This window comes from Capricornis sumatraensis, chromosome 14 (genome assembly GCF_032405125.1).
Source record: "Capricornis sumatraensis isolate serow.1 chromosome 14, serow.2, whole genome shotgun sequence".
Classification (NCBI taxonomy): domain Eukaryota; kingdom Metazoa; phylum Chordata; class Mammalia; order Artiodactyla; family Bovidae; genus Capricornis; species Capricornis sumatraensis.
Window position 1 is genome coordinate 11,423,157 of NC_091082.1, and position 21,990 is coordinate 11,445,146.

The following is a 21,990-nucleotide window of genomic DNA, read 5'->3' on the forward strand; positions in this document are numbered from 1 at the left end:
CATCTTTGGCTGCAAAGAATATAATCAATCTGACTTCGATGTTGACCATCTGGTGATGTCCATGTGTAGAGTCTTCTCTTGTGTTGTTGGAAGAGGGTGTTTGCTATGACCAGTGCATTCTCTCGGCAAAACTCTATTAGTCTTTGCCCTGCTTCATTCCATATTCCAAGGCCAAATTTGCCTGTTACTCCAGGTGTTTCTTGACTTCCTACTTAAAATACGATCTAGACTTCTACAGGAAAGGCCTCCAAGCCTTAGTTTAATCATACAGGTTTGCCCAGAGAGGCGGTTTAAGCTATAGTGGAGATGAGAGGGACTCCCAGCTCTGCTGGGGGTAGGGGGCACAGAGGGGCACAAGGCGTTCTTTACTGTGCAGAAGATGTCTGAGCAGTGAAGTCTTGAAGACTGAGTGGGAATTAATCACATGACAAGGAGGGAAGGCCTTTACAGGCACAGGGGCTGGCATGGATAAATTATGGAGGTTGAATACAGTGTGACATGCTTGATCTCTGGGTCGGGAAGATTGCCTGGAGACGGGACTGGCTACCCCCTCCAGGATTCTTGCCTGGAGAATTCCATCGACAGAGGAACCTGGTGGGCCACAGTCCGTGGGGCTGCAAAGGAGTCAGACACAACTGTGCAACTAACACACAAGGGAGCATTCAGGGTTTGGCCGGGCTTGGCGGGGACTCCAGAGACCTGGCCTTAAGGGGCCTTATGTGCTGTGTCCAATGGTTTGGATTTGATCTTACATAGAGCGACGGGAAGAGATGGGAAGGTTTTCAGCAGAGCGGTGACATGATCAGGTGGGGATTTAGAAAAATCACTGTAATAGCAACATGGAGAATGGATTGGAAGGAGACCAGGCGAGAGGTTATTGCAGTGAGACGTGATGTTATGAGAGGCAGGCAACTGGGAATGTGCAGAAGAGGGGGAATGAGAGACACCCAGAGGGAGGCGTCCAGGGGCCTTGGTGCCTGGATGTGAGGTGTGAGAAGAAGTGGGGGGTAAGAGTGATTCAAGAGCCTGGCTCGGTGACTTAGGTGGGCATCAGCAAACACAGAAGAGAGATGGAAGGCCAGGGCGCCAGTGAAGACGCTGAGGACATCAGGCAGGGGAAGAGGGTCCAGCAGTGTGATCGGTGCTGCCATGGAGGCTATGAGGGCTGGGAAGAGAACGAGCCCCCAGAGTGGGGTTTCAGAGGCTAACAGGCAGGAAAGGATTAGGAAGGACGAAGGACGGGTTGGGTGATTAACAGTTGTTAATGCCTCCAAGGGGCCTGGCAAGATAAAGACTGCAAACCCTGAATCTGGCCATCTGGAGGCCAATGCGGGGTCCAGACAGGAGAGATTCAGGGTGTGGTTGGAGGAGTAATGAATGGGAACAAAATCAGCAAACATAGAAGCCATTGACCTCTACTGAGGGGGAAAAAACACCTTTCATGAGAAGAAATGAAAGAAAAAATTAGGTACCTGTAGGGAGCTGTGCAATACAGAGAATGATCTTTTGGTTTCATTATGAGAGAACTTGAAGATGTTTCTCTGCGAAGGCAGAGAGCCAGTTAAGAAGAGTTTGGAAACCTTCAGAAGGGCAGAGAGTTGGTGGTCAGAGACCCTGCAGAGGGATGGGGCCGGGTCCAGGCAGAGGCAGGCAGGCGGAGGGAGACCTGCTTCTTTAATACAGAAAGTGAAGATCATAGGAAGCTTGTGGCTTCAACGAACATTCTAGGGGCATTGCTGATTCTGATAGCACTCTCAGTTGCGAGTGATAGAAAACAACTCCAGCTGGCTTAAAAATTCAAAAGAATTTTTAATATAAACACACATATAATTTAAAATCCCCAAGTAGGGCTTTGTTCAGGAAACCCTCCCTCAGTGACGGAAACAGTGACGCGAAGGGTCAGGTCTCGCTGCATCTTCTGTCTGCTTTCTGCATTGTTGGGGTGTCCCCACAGTACACTCCAAGACCCCCCCACCCGTCCCTGAGGCTCCACCCTCTTCCGCTGGGGGCGCCCTCACTGCATCTTGTTCAAGAGACGGGGAAACTTGTCTTTCTCAGAGCTTTTAGCAGAAGTCTCCATGAAGCACAGTGCTTCTGGCTGGATAAGGTGTCCATTCCTAAACCGGCCATATGGGTGAGAGTTAGAAAGTGCTAATTTTTTTATACTAATCACAGCCCAACCCTAGAATTGGGTAGGATCACTCTAGAGACAAATTCGCTGAAGGAAAATGTCTGTACTATTACGGACTGAGTTGTGCCCCTCCTTAAAATTCATGTGTTGAAGGTCTACCCACATGTAACTATATTTGGAGATTGGGTCTGTACAGAAGTAATTGACATTGAATGATGTCAGCAGGGTGGGCTCTCACCCAGTAGGACTGGTGACCCTATAAGGAGAGGAAGAAACACCAGGGGTGTGTTTGCACAGAGGAAAGGCCATGTGAGCACACTGCGGGAAGGCACGCACGTGCAAGCCAAGGCAAGAGGCCTCGCGAGAGACCAGCCCTGCTGACACCCTGACCCTGGGCTGCCAGCTTCCAGAACTCTGAGACAGTGAGTTTCCGGTCTGTGGTACTTTGCGATGGCAGTGCTAGCTAATGGATACAGGTACAGTGGATGGGAGGAGGAGAGCAGGGATGCTGGATAAACATTCAGTAAATGCCCATGAGGTTCTCTGTGTCCTTGACATTGTGTGGGTTGGATAAGACACTGTCCCCCATCCTCAGGGAACTCATTGCATAGTTGGGAGACAACATTCTACACCAAGACCTAGCACTCATTACAGCGGGTATATCCCAGAATTCTCTGAGGGCACGGAGGGTGAGGACCGGATCCGGTCTTGGTGGTCCGGGGAAACCAAGGAAGGCTTCCCAGAGGTGGTGTCACCTGACCTGCGCCTGAAAGATAACAGAAAGTTGGGTGAAAGAACAGAAAAGGCAGACTAGGAAAAGAGAGTGATTTGTGTAAAGCTGGTGTGAAGATAAATGCCACCCAAGTGAGTACAAGCAGAGGCTCTTTATTCAGAGTGAACTGCAGCAAGGGGGTTGGCCACCATCACTTGCTCTGGCAGAGACTTAAGGCAGAGTTCCGCCTTTTCCAGAATGTCCCATAGTTTACTGTGGGCTCATACAGTATACAGCTTTTCCAGACTGGCTTCTTTCATTTGCTAATGTCCATTTGTTTCCTCCATGTCTTTTCATGTCTTCATAGCTCGTTTCTGTTTAGTGCTAAAATATATTCCGTTTGTCTGGATGGACCACAATTGATTTATGCACTCACCTGCTGAAAGACAGTTTGGTTGCTTGCGAGCTTTGGCAATTATGGGAAAGGCTGCTGTAAACACTGTGTGCAGGTCGGGTTGTGTTTTCTTCTTTGCACTTCCTGGTGCCTCACTCTGTTGTTACTGCCGTTCGAGGTTTATCTCCTGTCTTTCCCACTGGAACGCTGTAAGCCCTGTGACAGTAGAGCTTGGCCTTTGTCCCCGTCTCCGTCTCTCGTCCCTGTTCTTTCTCTGAAACCAGGTCTGGTAAGTGATCGAATGGCTGGCCGACTGCCGCCCAGGAGTCCATGGCGGACTCTGCGGCATGGGGTGTGGAGCTGCCAACCGGGCTGTGTCTCGGCACAGCCTGTCTTTTCTCCCCGTCACTTCAAATGTGTTGTGACCACCAGTACAGCCTGCTCAGAATGGGGCTGTGAGAATGTGGGGAGCTCCCCATTGCAACAGCTTGCAGTCGTCTCATCCATCTGCCGGGGACAGCTTGAGGAATCAACACCGGGGCCCCCCCAGTCTGGGGAGAGAAAGCAAACCAGGACCCACAAGAAAGGAAAAAGAGAAAAGCAGAAAGTGACTGTGGCTGAGTAAGTAGTATTGCTCCTTGGGGCTGTTGCTGGTAGTGTCCTGGAGGTAGGTCGAAGCCTGCTGGGTAGCAGCAGCTAACATTTCTTGAGCTTTTGCCCTAAGCTTTAAGTGCTTTGTATAGAATTAGGGTATCAAGTCACAATTGCAGCCCTGCAGAATAGGTGCTCCTCTTACAGTTTTCAGATGAGAAATGCCAAGACCTGAAGTCTCAGTACTTCCGCACCTTCAGTACTCTGCACCTTGCAAGCGGGGAGCAGCTTCAGACTCAGGTGGTCTTTCTGCATAGCCGCTGCTCTTGAACTTGGTCAAGACAGGCTGTCATTTCCAGGTGTCTCCACCAGTGGCTGATCATCACTCAACTCACATGTACTTCCCTAGGCCCCATCTTAAGAAAATTTGAATTCATATCTCCCACAAGGCTTGCAGATATAAAGGCCTTGCCTTCAGGAAGGTTGCCCAAGTACGTGAAGCATCCTCGTCTAAGATGACAACAGTTTTAAAGGCCTTCAAATTGAAAAAGGCTTTTCTAATCAGCAAGCTTGATTTGGTCCCTGCCTAGAAGTTTGAGGGTCCAGAGATTTGTGTGTTTACAGTAGTGCCAAGGTGATCCTAAGAAGCATCCAGTTGCCTTCCTGAGGGGGCAGGAACACACCTGACCAAATGCCATTTGCATTCTTTATGAAAAGCAGTGTCACTTGCAGAACACTTCATGTTCAGTTCAGTTCAGTCGCTCAGTCGTGTCCGACTCTTTCTGACCCCAGGAATCGCAGCACGCCAGGCCTCCCTGTCCATCACCAACTCCCAGAGTTCACTCAAACTCAACGTCCATCAGGTCGGTGATGCCATCGAGCCATCTCATCCTCTGTCATCTGAAGGGTTAATAAGGTAGCAGAGATGTGCCTGCAAACGGGCCTCTCTGCTAGGGCTGGATGTCCTTGCAAACGAGGCGTTCTGCCAAAGAGTCTGGACACAGCCTTGAGTTTAATGGTCCCTTGCAAACGAAGGAGCACTCCCTTCTTGTGATAAGGAAGGCATAGAGGGCTTTGGACAAACTCTGCAGTAGACGAGGATTTCACTCCCCTTTGCTGTACGATAACATGTATGCACCTGCGCTGTGCTGAAAAGGCTTATTCATGCAGTCTGGAATTCTGCCTAGGGGGCTTTTATAATAAACGGCAGTTAGTTTTTTGCCCAGTTCTGTTCGTCCGGCCGGAGTGTGCGTGTCGTCTGTCTTTTGTGTGTCTTGTTCTGTGTCATTTCACTCATAATCTCCAACAGTTGTCCCCTTCTCCTCCTGCCCCCAGTCCCTCCCAGCATCAGAGTATTTTCCAATGAGTCAACTCTTCCCATGAAGTGGCCAAAGTACTGGAGCTTCAGCTTCAGCATCATTCCCTTCAAAGAACAGCCAGGGCTGATCTCCTTTAGAATGGACTAGTTGGATCTCCTTGCAGTCCAAGGGACTCCCAGGAGTCTTCTTCAACACCACAGTTCAAAACATCAATTCTTCGGCACTCAGCTTTCTTCACAGTCCAACTCTCACATCCATACATGACCACAGGAAAAACCATACCCTTGGCTAGAGGGACCTTAGTTGGCAAACTAATGTCTCTGCTTTTCAATATGCTGTCTACGTTGGTCATCACTTTTCTTCCAAGGAGTGAGTGTCTTTTAATTTCATGGCTGCAGTCACCATCTGCAGTGATTTTGGAGCCCCAAAAAATAAAGTCTGACACTGTTTCCACTGTTTCCCCATCTATTTGCCACGAAGTGATGGGACCAGATGCCATGATCTTCGTTTTCTGAATGTTGAATTTTAAACCAACTTTTTCACTCTCCTCTTTCACTTTCATCGAGAGGCTTTTTAGCTCCTCTTCACTTTCTGCCGTAAGGGTGGTGTCATCTGCATATCTGAGGTTATTGATATTTCTCCCGGCAAACTTGATTCCAGCTTGTGCTGTTTGGGTGACTCTATTCTCTTTTTTTCTTCTCTTTCATTTACTTTTCACACAGAGGGTTGGGGAGTGGGGCTCGCAGATATACAAGACTTGAACTAATCATAGTCCCTAGTTCATGGTGTCAGAGAAGGCAATGGCACCCCACTCCAGGACTCTTGCCCGGAAAATCCCAGGGACGGAGGAGCTTGGTGGGCTGCAGTCCATGGGGTCGCAGAGAGTCGGGCACGACTGAGCGGCTTCACTTTCACTTTTCACTTTCATGCACCGGAGAAGGAAATGGCAACCCACTCCAGTGTTCTTGCCTGGAGAATCCCAGGGACGGGGGAGCCTGGTGGGCTTCTGTCTATGGGGTCACACAGAGTCAGACACGCCTGAAGCGACTTAGCAGCAGCAGCAGTTCATAGTATACCTCAATTCACACAAGATTTCTTTTGGTTTCTTTATTGTTGTTCTTTTCCTTACTCTCTCCCCCTGCAGTAGACCTCCCTTTAAGGTATTTTATTTTATTTTTTATTTTCTTTTATTTTTTGAGTTTTTTGATTTAATGTATTTTATATCCTTATAGTTCACCTCTTACCTGTTTAATTCAATGTAAGAGGATTGTTCAAATGCATCATAGTGGTAGCTTGTGTGGGTGGTGTTTCATTTTCATAGATGGCTTTGTATGATGGCTATATTTATTAGATTATTCTTCTCTGCATCTCAGAGAAGCAGCTGCCTCTCTGGAATTTCTTCTCATTTGATCCTTTTTTTGCCCCCATGAAGCTAAACAGGAAAAATCCACACCCTCCTCCAACTTTCCAAGACAGTCATCACCACCCCCTCTTCTGCAGCCTCCACCGGCCCTTTCAAGGACATGTGGCTTTCCTTACTCCTCCACGGGATGCTCCGTAGTTAGTGGCATTCCCCTTGAAGGGCCCTGACAGTTCCGCCCCCGAACCCCGCCCCTGGCTGCTCAGCTTCTCCCACCTATATCCAGCAATTTGTTTATTCAGTTATCAACTGATGGACTTTGGGCTGCTTCAACCCCTTGGCTATTGTGAATGATGCTGCTATGAACATGTCTGTACGTGTACTTGCTTGCGGCTTCCCTGGCGGCTCAGTGGTAGAGAATCTGCCTGCAATGCAAGTGCTGCAGGAGATGTAGTGTTTGATCCCTGGCTCAGGAAGACCCCCTGGAGGAGGTGATGGCAGCCCACTCCAGTATTCTTGCCTGGAGAATCCCATGGACAGAGGAGACTGGAGGGCTCCAGTCCGTGGGGTCACAAAGAGTCGGACACGACTGAAGCAACTTAGCATGCAGCATGTGTGTACTTGTTCATGTCCCTGATTTTAATTCTTTAGGGCACATACTTAAGAGCAGAAATATGGGGTCATATGGTAACTTATATGCAGAGTACATCATGAGAAACGCTGGGCTGGATGAAACACAAGCTAGAATCAAGATTGCCGGGAGAAATATCAATAACGTCAGATATGCAGATGACACCACCCTTATGGCAGAAAGTGGACAGGGACTAAAAAGCCTTTTGATGAAAGTGAAAGAGGAGAGTGAAAAAGTTGACTTAAAGCTCAACATTCAGAAAACGAAGATCATGTCATCTGGTCCCATCACTTCATGGGAAATAGATGGGGAAACAGTGGAAACAGTGTCAGACTTTATTTTTGGGGGTTCCAAAATCACTGCAGATGGTGACTGCAGCCATGAAATTAAAAGATGCTTATTCCTTTGAAGGAAAGTTATGACCTACCTAGATAGCATATTGGGAAGCAGAGACATTACTTTGCCGACTAAGGTCTGTCTAGTCAAGGCTATGGTTTTTCATGTGGTCATGTATGGATGTGAGAGTTGGACTGTGAAGTAGGCTGAGCACCGAAGAATTGATGCTTTTGAACTGTGGTGTTGGAGAAGACTCTTGAGGGTCCCTTGGACTGCAAGGAGATTCAACCAGTCCATTCTGAAGGAGATAGGTCCTGGGTGTTCTTTGGAAGGAATGATGCTAAAGCTGAAGCTCCAGTACTTTGGCCACCTCATGTGAAGAGATGACTCATTGGAAAAGATTCTGATGCTGGGAGGGATTGGGGGCAGGAGGAGAAGGGGACAACAGAGGATGAGATGGCTGGATGGCATCACTGACTTGATGGACGTTGCTGCTGCTGCTAAGTCGCTTCAGTTGTGTCCGACTCTGATGGATGTTGAGTTTGAGTGAACTCCGGGAGTTGGTGATGGACAGGGAGGCCTGGGGTGCTGCGATTCATGGGGTCGGAAAGAGTCGGACACGACTGAGCGACTGAACTAAGCTGAACTGATGGTAATTTTATGTTTAATTTTTGAGATACTGCCAAACTATACATTTCTTTTTTAAATTGCAGCTTTGCTCGGTAATTGTCATATATATGGAGAGACAGGGAAATCTGATGGAAAAACCCTGGGCTACCAGTCAGGAGACCTGGGTTCTTTTCTTAGTTTTGCCACACAGCTGTGTGTGAGGTGACATTGAGGATATCACTTCCCCTTTCTAGGCTCTTGTGTCCTCATCTGAGAAGTAAGGCAATTCCATAAAGCCAAATAATCTTTAAAGTATCCTCTGTAAAGACTTTATCGGAAAAGTTGGATTCCAAGGGAAGAGGGAGAGAGAATTGCCAAATAGCTAAATGAGATTATTTCTCTGTTCTTTTCCTACTATGTTGTTTAAATTGTGGGTTAAAGACACCGCAAATAATTGGCCTCTCTTCCTGCCAGTGTGTATCTAGTTAATGAATAGCTTCTGGCTTCCGGTTTCCATCAAGATTCCCAGAAAAAGATACCCTTCTCTTTCCCATCACTTCCTCCCACTTGGCGGCTCCTGAACAAAACGTGGTGCTCTCAGAGCCAAAACTGGAGTCATCCCCACTGTCCTCCTGGGAGGAGTGCCGAGCCTCTGCCTGGCCCCTCAGCATCAAGGTTTCAGATGGACAGCCTGAGTCTCCTCTTTGGAGGTGAGGAACCACGGAGGGGCAATCGCAGCCTCTTTCTGAGACGCTGTAAGGGTCATCTTAGAGAAGAGGAAGAAGCAGAGACCTCCTGCGAGGCCTTCCAGCCAGTCTCCCGTCTGGAGCTGTTCTACCTTCTTAACTCACTCCCAGCTGAATGGTTCCCAGCCGGAGAGCAGCGCCTGTGTTGTAGGAAGGGGCTTTTCCCCCAGGGACTAAATGCCCTCACGGTTCCGGGTCCAAAGCCTGTGCTCTCCTGCGCCGCCTGGTGGTTTCATGGGGAAACACGCGGTCTAAAACATGGGAACCTAGTGGTTTGTTTTGCTCAGGCATTCCTCTGCGCATTTTGCATCCATGTATCACATGGTTCTGAGCGCCTGCTATGTTTTAGGCATTATGCTATACTCTAGGAATAAACAAGGAGAGGCACCTTCCCTACAGTACCTTCCTTTTTGTAGGGTGTACAGAGGAGTGACTTTGGGAATGAATTCATAGTGACAAGTGCGGTAATAGCGGAGTGGTGTTCAGGAGCACAGACAAGGGGGCACGTCAGTCGTACTTGGCACACCCTAATGAGAGCGGGCAGATGCAGAAAGGGTTCTAGACAGAAGTCAGTCTGTGCAGAAGTCGGCACAGTAGAGCTTTAGAATCTACCCATGTGGGCTGGGATTCAGAATGCACGGGGAGGGTAAGAAATGGTCTTGCAGTTGGGGCTGCATCACACAGGGCTTCCAGGCAAGTCACGGACTTCAGCTTCAATTTTGGGGCAGCAGTGAGGCAGTGAGTTTGACTAGGGGATACCTTATCTATATTTGCATTTGCACAAAGATCATGGCATCCGGTCCCGTCACTTCATAGCAAGTAGATGGGGAAACAGTGGAAACAGTGTCAGACTTTATTTTCTTGGGCCCCCAAATCACTGCAGATGGTGACTACAGCCATGAAATTAAAAGACGCTTGCTCCTTGGAAGAAAAGCTATGACCAACCTAGACAGCATATTAAAAAGCAGAGACATTACTTTGCCAACAAAAGGTCCATCTAGTCAAAGCTATGGTTTTTCCAGTGGTCATGTATGGATGTGAGAGTTGAACTATGAAGAAAGCTGAGCCCTGAAGAATTGATGCTTTTGAACTGTGGTGTTGAAGAAGACTCTTGAGGGTCCCTTGGACTGCAAGGAGATCCAACCAGTCCATCCTAAGGGAGATCAGTCCTGAATATTCATTGGAAGGACTGATGCTGAAGCTGAAGTTACAATACTTTGGCCACCTGATGTGAAGAACTGACTCACTGGAAAAGACCCTGATGCTGGGAAAGATTGAAGGCAGGGGGAAAAGGGGACGACAGAGTTGGATGGCATCATCAACTCAATGGACATGAGTTTGAGTAAACTCCAGGAGTTGGTGATGGACAGGGAGGCCTGGCGTGTTGCAGTCCATGGGGTCGCAAAGAGTCGGACATAACTGAGCTGAACTGAACTGAACTGATTTGCTCTGAGGAGTAAGTGCTCTGGTTATGGATGGAGAATGAGTCAGAGGGGAAAGGGCAGAAGTGGGGAGAGACCACTCAGGAAGCTGTTGCAGTAACTGATGTAAACAATGATGGCAACACCAAGGAAGAAGCAGTGGGAAGGGAGACAGCAGAGAAGGAAAGGGGTCCAGAAATACACATGAGGTGAGGGGCTGGCATCAGGCCCAGCTTCCGTTGGTTTGCCCACATTCAGGCACAAGGGATCCCCTATACCCTCAGTCAGGATATATGGGAGCTGGCAGGAGTGCACGGGTGATAGCAAGGCTTCACATGGCTGCCAAATTGTTTTAAGCAGTGTGTCCATTTGCTAGGTGGCTACTCATCCAGAAAAGCCGGAGGAATCGTGGGGAAACTGCTTCCCGCTGTCCTCTGTGGTTTGTTTGGCCCCGTGATAGTCAGAGCAGCAAACTGGACCACTGTTTAAGATTCCGTGTTTCAGAGCCTCAGGCAGTTTAAAGGTTGGTATCTGAGTCTCGGCTGTAAGCCATTCTTGCTCCTCTGTCTCAGGACCAGGCGGGGGGATTTGTCTCTCCAGGACCACCCCAGGCTCCTTGGACAGGCATGTTTAGCCCTTACCCCTGTCAGCCCTGGGACGATGTCTTGTGCTTGAGGGTGTGAGCATCACGCTGTCATGAATCTTGCTTATTCTCCCAACCCTCTGGAGCCTTCTGTCCGGAGCTGTCATGTCCGCACTGCCATTATCCCTAAAGGGACAGCGTCAGCGACCACTGCCAAATCGTTAGCTGCACAAAGTATCTGCAGAAATCATTCATTTACAAACTCTTGTGGGCAACCAAGTTTCCGCTTACCCAACTTCTGCCCCACACCGCTGCCTCCTTCGCTCTCCCCGACGGGTCAAAGGACACATGAGGTGAGGGGCTGGCGTTGTGATCTTGTCTCTATGCCGCTGACCCAGACACACTCAGCCTCAGGCCCCCTCATCACATGTGGGCCAGAAAGGCTGTGAGATAGGTGTGTTTCCTACAGGCTCAGTGCACGGGATTTCCCTGGTGGCTCCGACGGTAAAGAATCTGTCTGTAATGCAGGAGACCTGAGTTCAGTCCTGGGTCGGGAAGACCCCCTGAAGGAGGGCATGGCAACCCACTCCAGCATTCTTGCCTGGGGAATTCCATGGATGGGGGACCCTGGCGGGCTACAGTCCATGGGGTTGCAAAGAGTCGGACACGATTGAGCAACTAACAGTGCGTGGCACCTTCCAGGTGCTGGGCCTGAGAGCCAGTATTTGTTTTTACAACTATTCTATGTAGAGCTGTCCTTCCTTCTGGAAAACTGGTTCTCAACTAGGGGTGGTTTGCCCTCCCTCCAGGGGACAGTTGGCAATTCTGGAGACGTCTTCAGTTGAGGGCAGGAGTAGGGCATCCTGGCATCTAGTGGGCAGAGACCAGGGGTGCTGCTCAGCACCCTACAATACCCAAGACGGTCCCCACACAAAGAATTGTCAGGTCCCAAAAGTCGATAGTGCAAGGTTAAAAAAACTGTGTTAGAATGTAGGTCTGTAATCAAGGGGTCCCTGAATCCTCAAGGCTCTGTAGGATTTCTAGAGCAGACCAGGAGTTCAGGGAACACTCACTTGGCATCATATTTCTTTCCGCAGCTGAACTCCGTCCGGGAGGCTCAGTTCCAGCGACTGGAGGCAGAGAGACCTCGCAGGCCAGGGTGCAGGGCGCGAGGCCCGGTGCTCAGGATGGCCGGGCAGCCGCCGCCCTGGGCCTACACAGCCATCCTCCTCTGCGCACTCAGCCTCGGCAGGGCCATCGAGATTCCCATGGACCGTGAGTCTCCTGTCTGCTTGGAATCTGCTGACTGGGGCAGAGGAGTCGGGGGGCGGGGAGGGGCAGGGAGAGTGAGGACCCTTCAGAGAAGGCAGGGACAGCAGAAGCAGTAGCTTCTGGATTCAGAGCGGGTTTTCCTCCAGAGGATCAACCCAGGCGAGCTCATGCTTGGGAACCTGGGACCTGGAGCCGCTGGGCCATCTCTCAGGGCCGCGGCTGTGCTGAATCACTGCCCGGAGCCTGCTGAGAGTCTGGAAGCCCGCGCGTCACTCGGGAGTCCTTCCCTTCACACCCCTCTCTCATCCCTCTGTGGTCTTGACTAACCTATCAGAGTGGAGATTCCAGGGGCCGAGCATGGTGGACGGCTCTGATTTGCCTTTCTCATATAGCCAGGTCCTTTTGGCTGAAGTGGTGAGGACAGATGGCCTGGGGAGAGTTGTAAAGGAGGTGACTTTTGCAAAAGACTGTGACTAAGTGAGACATTAAAATAAAGAACCCCATTATAGTGTCACTGTGGGAGAACGAGGCACAAATTCCTTCTGTTTGTGTTCAACTTTCCCATGGTAAAGTTGAAAAGTAAAATCCATGGCATCCGCTTCCTATGGTGGGACGTTATTGGGCCCTCAAGATCACAAAGTCCAGATGAAAATGCTGGTCTGACAGCCGTGTCTCCGCCAGCCGTATCTGATGTTACATTTGTAAGTGGCCCGTTGACTGGCAGCCACACTCCTTGGCCCTGTATTTAGATGGGTGCCACCTTTGCTACAATTCTGACTCTTCTGCCAGAAATTCTGGGCATCCCAGAGCTATGATGTGGACACACCACCTCTGTCCCCCGTTCCTGCTTCGAAGAATGGACGGGACCTATGTGACGCCAGTGTTGACTTGGACTCTCTCCAGGTGACAGGTGTCTGGGGAGGGGTGGGAGAGCGATACAGCCTCAAAGAAGGCCCCACGGAGCTCTCCAAAGCCGGCCTCTGGGGCCTGGAGCTAGCACAGCCTGGAGAAGAGCCGCAGGTCTCAGCTCCCTGCCGCCGCCCGCCCGCACTTCACCAGGACCGGCTGCCCAGAGAGGGGGTACTTCTGGGTGGAGAAGGCCAGGAGAACGTGTGCCTGGACCCAGAGCAAGATGGACAGGGCCCCCACTGCCCTCCTGATGGCCCAGCCTGTGTGTGTGTGTGTGTGTGTGTGTGCATGCGCACACACACAGGGAGGGAGGGGAGGGCAGCTGTGAAGGAGACCATTCCCGTGGAGACCATCTGCACTGCTGGCTCAAGGATAGTTTCTCACGAACGGTCCCAGGCAGACAGTCTAATGAGGAGCATGGTAAGGCCACGTCCCTGGAGAGGAGAGGGGCTGCGGAGGAAGCTGGCTTACGCAGGACGTGGTGAAGGCTCGTTTTGCTTCTGCCACCTCTCCTTGGTTACTCGCCTGCCACTGGTCCCTGGGGCAGGTGGGTCAGGGGTGAACCTGTGAACCGAGGGCTTCGACATCCATGTTAGGAATCTGGATCCTAAAGCCCAGGGACCCTGGGCAGGACCCCACAGCCAGTCTCTGCAGAGCACCAGCCATGGGGCAGAGCTGCCAGCCCCGAGGAGGGCCTGCAGGGCGTCTTCCTGAGTGTCCACCGGGACCCGGGCCCCTGCTTCCTCAGGGCCACGCAGCAGGTGGACGACGGACTCGTGGAAAGAGCCCCGGCCCCCCGGCCCCCAGGCTGGCACCACGTGCCACACCCCGCCTCTGTTGGCCTGCCCCCTTTAGCTCATCTCGGGTCTCCCTGAAATAGCAGCTGCCTCAGACAGAGAGCTCGGAGCTCTCCAGGCACACTCTCACAGCCCGTCCACGGAGTCGGTGTCATCCTCGGCCGACCACGAGGGGCAGAGAAATGGAGCTGCTTTCTCCAGCTCACGCAGGCAGGGCCACGACTTGACCGAGGCTTCCGTCCTAACAAGAAGGCCTTCTGCAGAGCCGCTCCCGGTGCCCCAGCCATGTCAAGAAGCTCCCGCTGCCGCCGGCGCCTGTCGCATGCGTCCTGTGCCTCCCTGGCCGCTGCAGGCACGGTGGCCGTGAGCGCGTCTGCAGCCTGAGTCTGCGAAGATGAGCGCAAGGCGAGAGTGAGGCAGGCTCTTCAGAGGGCACCCAGGTGCCCTGGGAAGAGGCACTCATCAGCCAGGGTTTCCCTGCCCCTGGGCCCAGCAGGGTGGATGCCTCCCAGACGATCTGAGCCAGTCCTTCCATCTCACCCAGCGGAACGGGCTGGGGAAAGGTCAGGCTTTCTCCCCTCCAGCCCCAGCTTTACTGAGATATTACTGACGTAAAAATATGTTTATTTATGGTGTAGAACTCAGAAAAGAAGTTACCTTTGTGGGTGTGTGGGGGTAACTTCTAAGATCTCCCGTGCCGGCTTGTAAGAATAGAATATAGCATAGTTAATAGTAGTCGCCTCACTGCACACAGGAGCCCCAGAATTCACCCATCTTGTCGTTGAAAGTTGCACCCCTTGACCAGCGTCTCCCTACTTCACCACCCCCAGCCAACTGCCATCCTACTCTATTTCTTTGATTTGAACTTTTCGATTCTACATGTAAGTGACAACACACAGTGTTTGTCCTTCTGCATCTGACTTATTTCACTTAGCATTGACCCCAGGGTCCATCCGTGTCGGTGCAAAAGGCAGGAAAGGTGCCTGCACTCCTGTGTGCACACGGCTTTGCTCACAGTAGCCAGTGGGAACGCCCTCAGCTTTCTCTGTGTGCCGGCTGGCGGGGGAGGCAGAGGGGCTCAGGCCACGGGCTGCCTGGCGTGTCCGCTGCTCGCTTCCCCTTTGGGGGCATCATCTGGGCCTCAGGGGGCTTGGGCACAGCAGGTGTCCTAGAACAGAGCCCAGGCCACAGCCCAATCCCTCACTGAACACGCGGCCTCCCGCTGCGGCTGCTCCGCCAGCAGTCACATGCACCCCACCCCGCCCCCAAGCAGAACAGCGTGACCTTTGGAAAAACCAAAGGGTTGCTTTTGCCCCATCCATCAGAGTGATTTTGCCAAAAAAGTGAGTCTGCTGGCAGCTTGCCCCTCCATCTCCCTCCCCGCATCAAGGAACTTGGCGTTTTCCCCTCTAGGGACCCACAGAGGGGCAGCGGACTAGGAGAGCGCTCCCGCCTCACTGTCGGGCCAGGGCATGAGGCTGGGGTGGCCTGACAGTGCGCACGCACAGGCACTCCATCCTCCGTGGGGCCGGGGTGCCAGGGGCTCAGAGCTGGGGAAGGGAAAGGGCTCATGCGTGCAGCAAGCCTGCAGACTGAGCGGGCATCTGTCTCGCTCCCAGCAGAGCCCACGGGAAGACTTTTCCTCCCGCTTGGAAGTGAAACAGCAAATCCGTCCTCACTCGACATCGCCCCTCAGCAGGTTCCGTGGGAGAGGAGGGCCGGGTGTGCACAGGGCTGGGTGGAGACAGGCACTCTGTCCCCGGGCAGGCTGTCCTTGCTGTCTTCCTGCTCTGGCAGCATGTCCTCTGGGCTGACCGTGTCCCTGTGATAAATGCCTTGGCCGCACAGTGATGGCTGCAGGTGTCATTTCTTTAGGCAAAGAGTCAGCGTGATCCCCGGCCAGATGTCAGCGTGGGGCTGGGGGCAGAATCCAGAGAACCTGCGCTCTCCCACGCTCTGTCCAGCGTGTCCGGGAGAGCGGAGTGCCAGGGCCCCCGCTGGCTGGCTGGCTCACCTCTCCAGCCGAGAATGGATATGTGAAAGGAGCTCTCGACCAACAGGGGGAGAGCTGATTTTCCTTGCAATAATACATCGCCCCAAACTTCCTCTGGGACCTTAAGTGAGTCAACTTCCCTTTCAAGAACCAGACACTCCCTGGGCGATGTCTCAGGTGGCCTCCATTGAACTGGCCTATGTGTAAAAGAGACTTGAAACCCATGTGGGCAAAGCAGACTGTGTTAGGCTTCCCATCCGGGGCGAGGCCAGGGCCCGCAACTGGATATGAGGACCCAAAAGACGTCAGATGTATCCTGAGATGAAGTAACCAGGGGCCCAGGCTGGTAGTCAGGGGAGTGGGTCAGGGGTCAGCCCTGCTGCTCCTAACCGTGGGCCCCTCCCCCTCCTTCCCCCTCCCTGCCCAACGCCCCTGGCTTTCCAGAGTCACCTTTCTTGGGTCCTGGCAGGAGAATCATAGATGGTTGAAGATGCTGCGGTGGGGAGCTTTCCAGAGCCTGTGTTCAGAAACCAAGATTTCTGCTGTTCCCCTCGCCTTTTCCTTCCTTTTCTATTTCTTGCCAAGGTCGCCGCAGGCACATGGTAAAGCAGATAAAATTTCCCTTTAATCCGTGAACAGGCCACCCACCCCAGCCCACTGAAAGAATCCCTTTGAGCCTTTCCATGAGCCTTACTGTCAAGACTTTCACTTCCCGACAGTGTGTAGCAGGGCCCTCGCCCCTGCTGCCCCCCACCTCCCCTCTCGATCTTCCCTGTCCTGTGGCTCCTCTGTGTCGCTTGGTCCTGTCTTAACTCTGCTTTCTCCAGGCCGCCCCCTCAGAGCCTCTAATCTCCTCTTGCACATCTCACTGATCAAGTCAGAAAGTTTTGAGGCCATCATGGTACAGCCTTCCCCCAGGGAGTGCTCACTTGGAAGAGGTCAGCTCACCACACCAGCAGTGTCTGACCTCTCCACTGGCCTGAAATAAGAGTGGTCTACAGTAATGTGATCGTGTAATATATATAGTGATGTAACTGTGAGGAAAAGACATCTTAAAAAGTTATAGCAACACGTGTTCTCTTCTCTGCAGAGAAATTTTCACCAAACCCTTCTTCCCACGACGAATAAACCCTCTAAAACCTTGCTGTTCGCTGTGTGGCCCGCAAACCGCAGGCACCAGCGTCACCTGGCTGCTTGTTAGAAACGCAGGCGCTCAGACCCCCCAGACCTACTGAGTCAGAGCCTGCATGTTTACCAGACAACCTCCCCCCAGGGGATTCTCACGCTGATTAAGATGTGAAAGGCCCACACCCCGAACACCCCTTTGCAAGAGCTCACGTCTCAGGTGAGGCCGGGGGAAATCCGTGCCCCCTGGCGCTTTGCCCTCCTTGTAAAAAGCACAGAAAGCAGTGGTGGGTTCTGCTTCGTCTCCAGAGTTGTTCAGAAGCAGGGTTTCCGTAGAACAGTGCACCTGTGCCGTGAGCAGATGACGATAATTCATCCTTCCCTCGAGTTTTCCGAAGGATGGCACAGGAGGAGGCGGTGGGAAGATGCTTTCAGGTGTGAAGGAGAAGGTGCCGAGCAATGAGGCTGCGGACCTGACTGGCCCTTGGGCTTCGCCCTGCAGCAGTGGTTTAGCGCCACCCCTTCCACGGCCCTCCAGCCTCACCCTCGCACCCCTGGCTGAGGAGCCTGCTTTCCTCGGGGGCATCTGGAGATGACGAGTGGCATCCTCAGACCTCAGCCTCTTTTGAGCAGCATTGCCAGTTCTGACTTGCAGATTTCCCTGGAAATCACTCGGCCAGAAGCTGGTCATTTGCTCAGCTGTGCGGTCTGGTCCCCTGGGGGAGGCGTCCCCTTCTCCATGAAGCGTCGCTGGGTCTGTCCCCACCCCTGCGTGGCTATCCCACAGAGCTCCGAGGCTGGGAGGAGACAGCCACGCTGGCCTCCCCTCCCCCTGCAGGCCGGGGCCTGAGGCCGCCTGGGTGACAGTCCTGCCGATAACTGATAACCGTTGTCTTCTTTTCTCCCCTCACAATGCTAACCCTCGGGAACTAACAGCAAGCATTCAGAATGAGCGTAAGTCCCCTGGGGGCCTGTCTGCACTGCGCCTCTGGGAGGTGGCGGGCGGTAAGAAGGGGCGGGAGAAGGTGGAGGACACTGGGGTGCTAGCGGCTCCTGGAAGGACCGCTGCCCCCCGTCCTCAGTGGCTGGCATGGCAGTGCAACGAGGGCTTCGGATCTTGGGGCTGGGAGCTGGAGCTGGCTCTTTGGCTGCAGACAAGCCCCTGGGAAGGCCTCTGGGGACTAAAGCGGCTTTCAGCCCTAGCCTCACCGCAGTTTGCCGACTATTGATCCTACAGGGCTCAGAACCATCATGGCAACTAGATTCTGGAAATCGAGCTGCTTTTGGTTTCTTTATTCATTCAGTGAACATTTATCAAGAGCTGTTGCACGCTAGACATTGTACTAAGCATTAGAGTATATGAACAGGTACACCAAAAGCCTGGCCTTCAGTTTCTCATAAAGATGAGAACGTAAAGGGGTTCTTCTTATGCTCAGTCCTTGACGCACCACGCCCTTTCTTGCGACCCTGTTTAAGCAGTTGGGTCTCTGGAACGGGGCACCGCTCACCGCTGCTGGCCTGCTTGTCTGGGTGGCTCCTGGAGCTCTTAATTTCAGCCGATCCCCAAGGGCAGGTCCCCTGACTGCTCACTGTGTGTGCTCTTGCAGTGTCCCAGCCCCCGACCATCACCAAGCAGTCAGTTAAGGACCACATTGTGGACCCCCGTGACAACATCTTGATTGAGTGTGAAGCCAAGGGGAACCCTGCCCCCAGGTGAGTGCACAGCAAGTGAATCCAAGCTGGGTGGAGGGAGCAGGACCTGCAAAAAGGGCACCGAAGCCGCCCTCCCCCGGAGCCTGATGCTAGTGGAAGCAGCTGAGAAATCCATTCAGAAAGTGTCCACTGGCACCTACTAGGTAGAAGGTACAGTTTGGATAACTAGGGAGGAATCTGGGGGCCGGAAAACTTAACTGGCTTCAGTTCTCACCAGAAAGCCGGGACTAGATATGAAGTTTTCTGACTTTGAATACAATTCTTCCCACTGCTTATGTTTCCAGCATCTGCCCAGTGCTTAGCTTACAGGAAGTCCCTCTTCGCGCTAACTTTAGTCTTCCATTCTGAGTTCATATCCGCTGATTTATGTGCATATCAAGATCATACGGTGGGCTTCCCTAGTAGCTCAGATGGTAAAGCATCTGCCTGCAATGCAGGAGACCCAGGCTCGATCCCTGGGTCAGGAAGATTCCCCTGGAGAAGGAAATGGCAACCCACTCCAGTATTCTTGCCTGGAGAATTTCATGGGCAGAGGAGCCTGGTGCGCTGCAGTCCAGCGGGTCGCAAAGAGCCGGCACGTCTAACACACACACACAAGACCATATGAGATGTCAGCAGACACGAACCGCAGGCCTGCTGTGGCAGGCTCTGTGTAAATGTTCCTCACACCGTCTGTTGGCCCACCTCACCGCCCTTCAGGGAAGGGCCCGTGTCCTTGTGGAGAGGAAGTGAATTGGAGGCACAGAGATGTCAGGTACCTAACCCCAGGCCGCTGACACCCCAGACCAGGGATAACTTCTACCAAGTGATAAGCACTGGGGATGGGAATGCCCACTCTCTTCGAAGCAGCAGCCACAGGCTGGAGCTCCGGCAGCCTCATGGCGGACGTGTACCCAGACGTGACAGGCCCTCAGGTAGTGTGTGTCTGTCGCAGGAGTCGTGAGGTGGGCAGGGCCTCGGGGTGGGCACCCTGCTTCTGCCTCCCTCCACGGGTGTGCCCGAGGTGGCTGGCCCAGAGCAGCGAGCCCAGAAGCAAGCAGGGCCTCGCTTGCCCATGAAGAAGCAGGAGTCTCCAGCAGGGCATCTTGACCTCGCTTCTCAGGGTTGGTCTTTCTCCCGCAGTGCTTTGCCAGTCGGTGCCTGAGATTCCGAGAAGCTGCTGTCATCCCTGCTTCTTCTAGGCTATGTCCTGGGCAGACACACATCTGCCCCCAGAGAAACAGAGGGTGTCCTAGTCTCTTCATGCTAGGGCCCAGTTTTATTAAGGCTACTTTGTATTTTAAAACTGCTCCTCCGGGGTTGTAATGTACAGCTGCCATTTTATAATCTACATCCTCTGAGCAGCGCACAGATAACCTGGGACCATTTCACTTCGACCTTAGAGTCAGTTATCGAATAATGACACAGCCGGAGAAGGGCCCATTCCCTGATGTGTTGGGACCGGTGGAATAGGAATTTGGATTTGGGTTGAGAATGCTTAGGGGTGGGAGTAGCTGCTCACTCTGGATTTTAAAAAACCAGAATTGCTGCCTACTCTTTCAAAGAGCACAGTCCCCACGGCCGCTTGGTATCTCTCACTTCAGTCATGATCCCCAGCCTCTGTTGGGTGGCACGACTTCTGTCGGGGGCCTCCTCAGAGACTCCCCTGGGTGGGACCCAGGACCCAGCACTTTATCAGGTGTCCGAGCAGGTCCTGCTGCTCAGCCAGGGCTGGGACTCACCGGTCTGGAGGAATGGTTACTGCCCGAGTCCCGCTCTAGGGCCCTGAGGTTCTGGCCTGGAACTGGGAGCCTGGAGCCCGCCCTCTACTCTTGGTTGTCCCTGACCCTAACCCCCAGCCCACATCGTCCACAGCTTCCACTGGACGCGCAACAGCAAGTTCTTTAACATCGCCAAGGACCCCCGGGTGTCGATGAGGCGGCGGTCCGGGACGCTAGTGATCGACTTCCGCAGCGGCGGGCGGCCGGAGGAGTACGAGGGGGAATACCAGTGCTTTGCCCGCAACAAGTTTGGCACTGCCCTGTCCAATCGGATTCGCCTGCAGGTGTCCAGTGAGTGCTCGGGCCAGGCCCAGGATGCCCCGCTGCTGGGTCGGTGGAGGGCAGGGCATAGAGGGTCGTTCCAGAAGGGCCGCCCGCCCTTGGCCTGCAGCTACCCGGGGCATCGGCATGCCTGGCCTCTGAGCAGGGGTGCGCCTCCCCCAACTCAAAAAGGTTCCTTGGAAAGGAAGTTTCCAGACCGCTGTGGAACAACCTCACTGACCTGTCCGGGGCACAGGGCAGGGAAGGAGAAGAGCCTTGGGAGATGTGTGTTCGTTCAGTCTGACGAAAGGCCTGCCCTGCCTCTCCAGGCCACCCCTGGCTCAGACACACAGACCCTGTCCCTCTCGCGGCCCTTCTTTGTCCTCCCGTTTCCTCTTCTCTTTGCCCTCCTCGCCGCCACCTTCTAACCCCAGCTCCTTGCCCAGCCCAGCCGTCACCCTCATCGAATCCTCCTTTGTTTCTCCCCAGAATCCCCCCTGTGGCCCAAGGAAAACCTAGACCCTGTCGTGGTTCAAGAAGGTGCCCCCTTGACGCTCCAGTGCAACCCCCCACCTGGGCTTCCGTCCCCGGTCATCTTCTGGATGAGCAGCTGTAAGTCTCGAGGGCCTGGTGTTTTATTGCTGTTTTAATCTTAGGGAGTGTTTCCCAAGGCTAGACGACCTTGACTCGTGAGAACAGATATAAGGTGACCGTGTGACTGAGAACACGGGCTTTGCAGAGAGAGGTTGCTGGGGCTCACTGCTGAGCCTGCCTGCTATTGGCTGTGTGATCTCAAGCAACTTGTTTAACGTCTCTGGGCTGCAGTTTCCTCTTTTAAAAAACTAGGGCTGATAAATGTATTTAGCTAATAGAATTATTGTGAGAATTCAAATAACAGTATATCCAAAGTGCTTATAAGAGGGCCAGACATACAGTAAGTGTTCAGTAATATTTGTGATGATGGATAAGAGCAAGAGAAAAAGAAATGGGTCAGAGGACAAATTGTCAATCTGCCGGTTGAAGGCAGGTTGAAACCAAGCCTCTTTCGATCTTTGGTTCATCTGGATCTGCTCTGATTCAGTCTTCTCGTAGGACAGAAAAGCGATTTGGGAATGAAACTTTGGATAAAGGAGTGATGGGGAGACAGGGTGTTTGGAGCAGGGAGGACAGAGTACCTCATTCAGAGTTTGTCCTGACTCAGTTTTGGACAGAGGCTCTCTGAACGGTCCGCTGTTTCTTCCTGTGTTTTCAGTCAGAATAAAGGGAGGGGGCATTATGAAGATGGGTAGAAGGCTGCCATCTCTCTGAGCATCTCCCTGGCTTCCTG

The 21,990-nt window shown here is 52.8% G+C and overlaps 1 protein-coding gene across 1 annotated transcript in view; it reads left to right on the top strand.

The window, feature by feature from the left end:
• The window catches only part of NFASC (neurofascin), a 197,161-nt gene that overhangs the window by 111,228 nt on the left and 63,943 nt on the right, over window positions 1-21,990 (top strand). Inside the window, exons 3-7 of the mRNA XM_068985706.1 lie at window positions 11,931-12,108; window positions 17,866-17,883; window positions 18,537-18,642; window positions 20,497-20,693; window positions 21,153-21,275. Coding sequence (XP_068841807.1) covers window positions 12,021-12,108; window positions 17,866-17,883; window positions 18,537-18,642; window positions 20,497-20,693; window positions 21,153-21,275 — 532 coding nt within the window. The 5' untranslated portion in view covers window positions 11,931-12,020. The remainder of the gene's footprint in view (window positions 1-11,930; window positions 12,109-17,865; window positions 17,884-18,536; window positions 18,643-20,496; window positions 20,694-21,152; window positions 21,276-21,990) is intronic.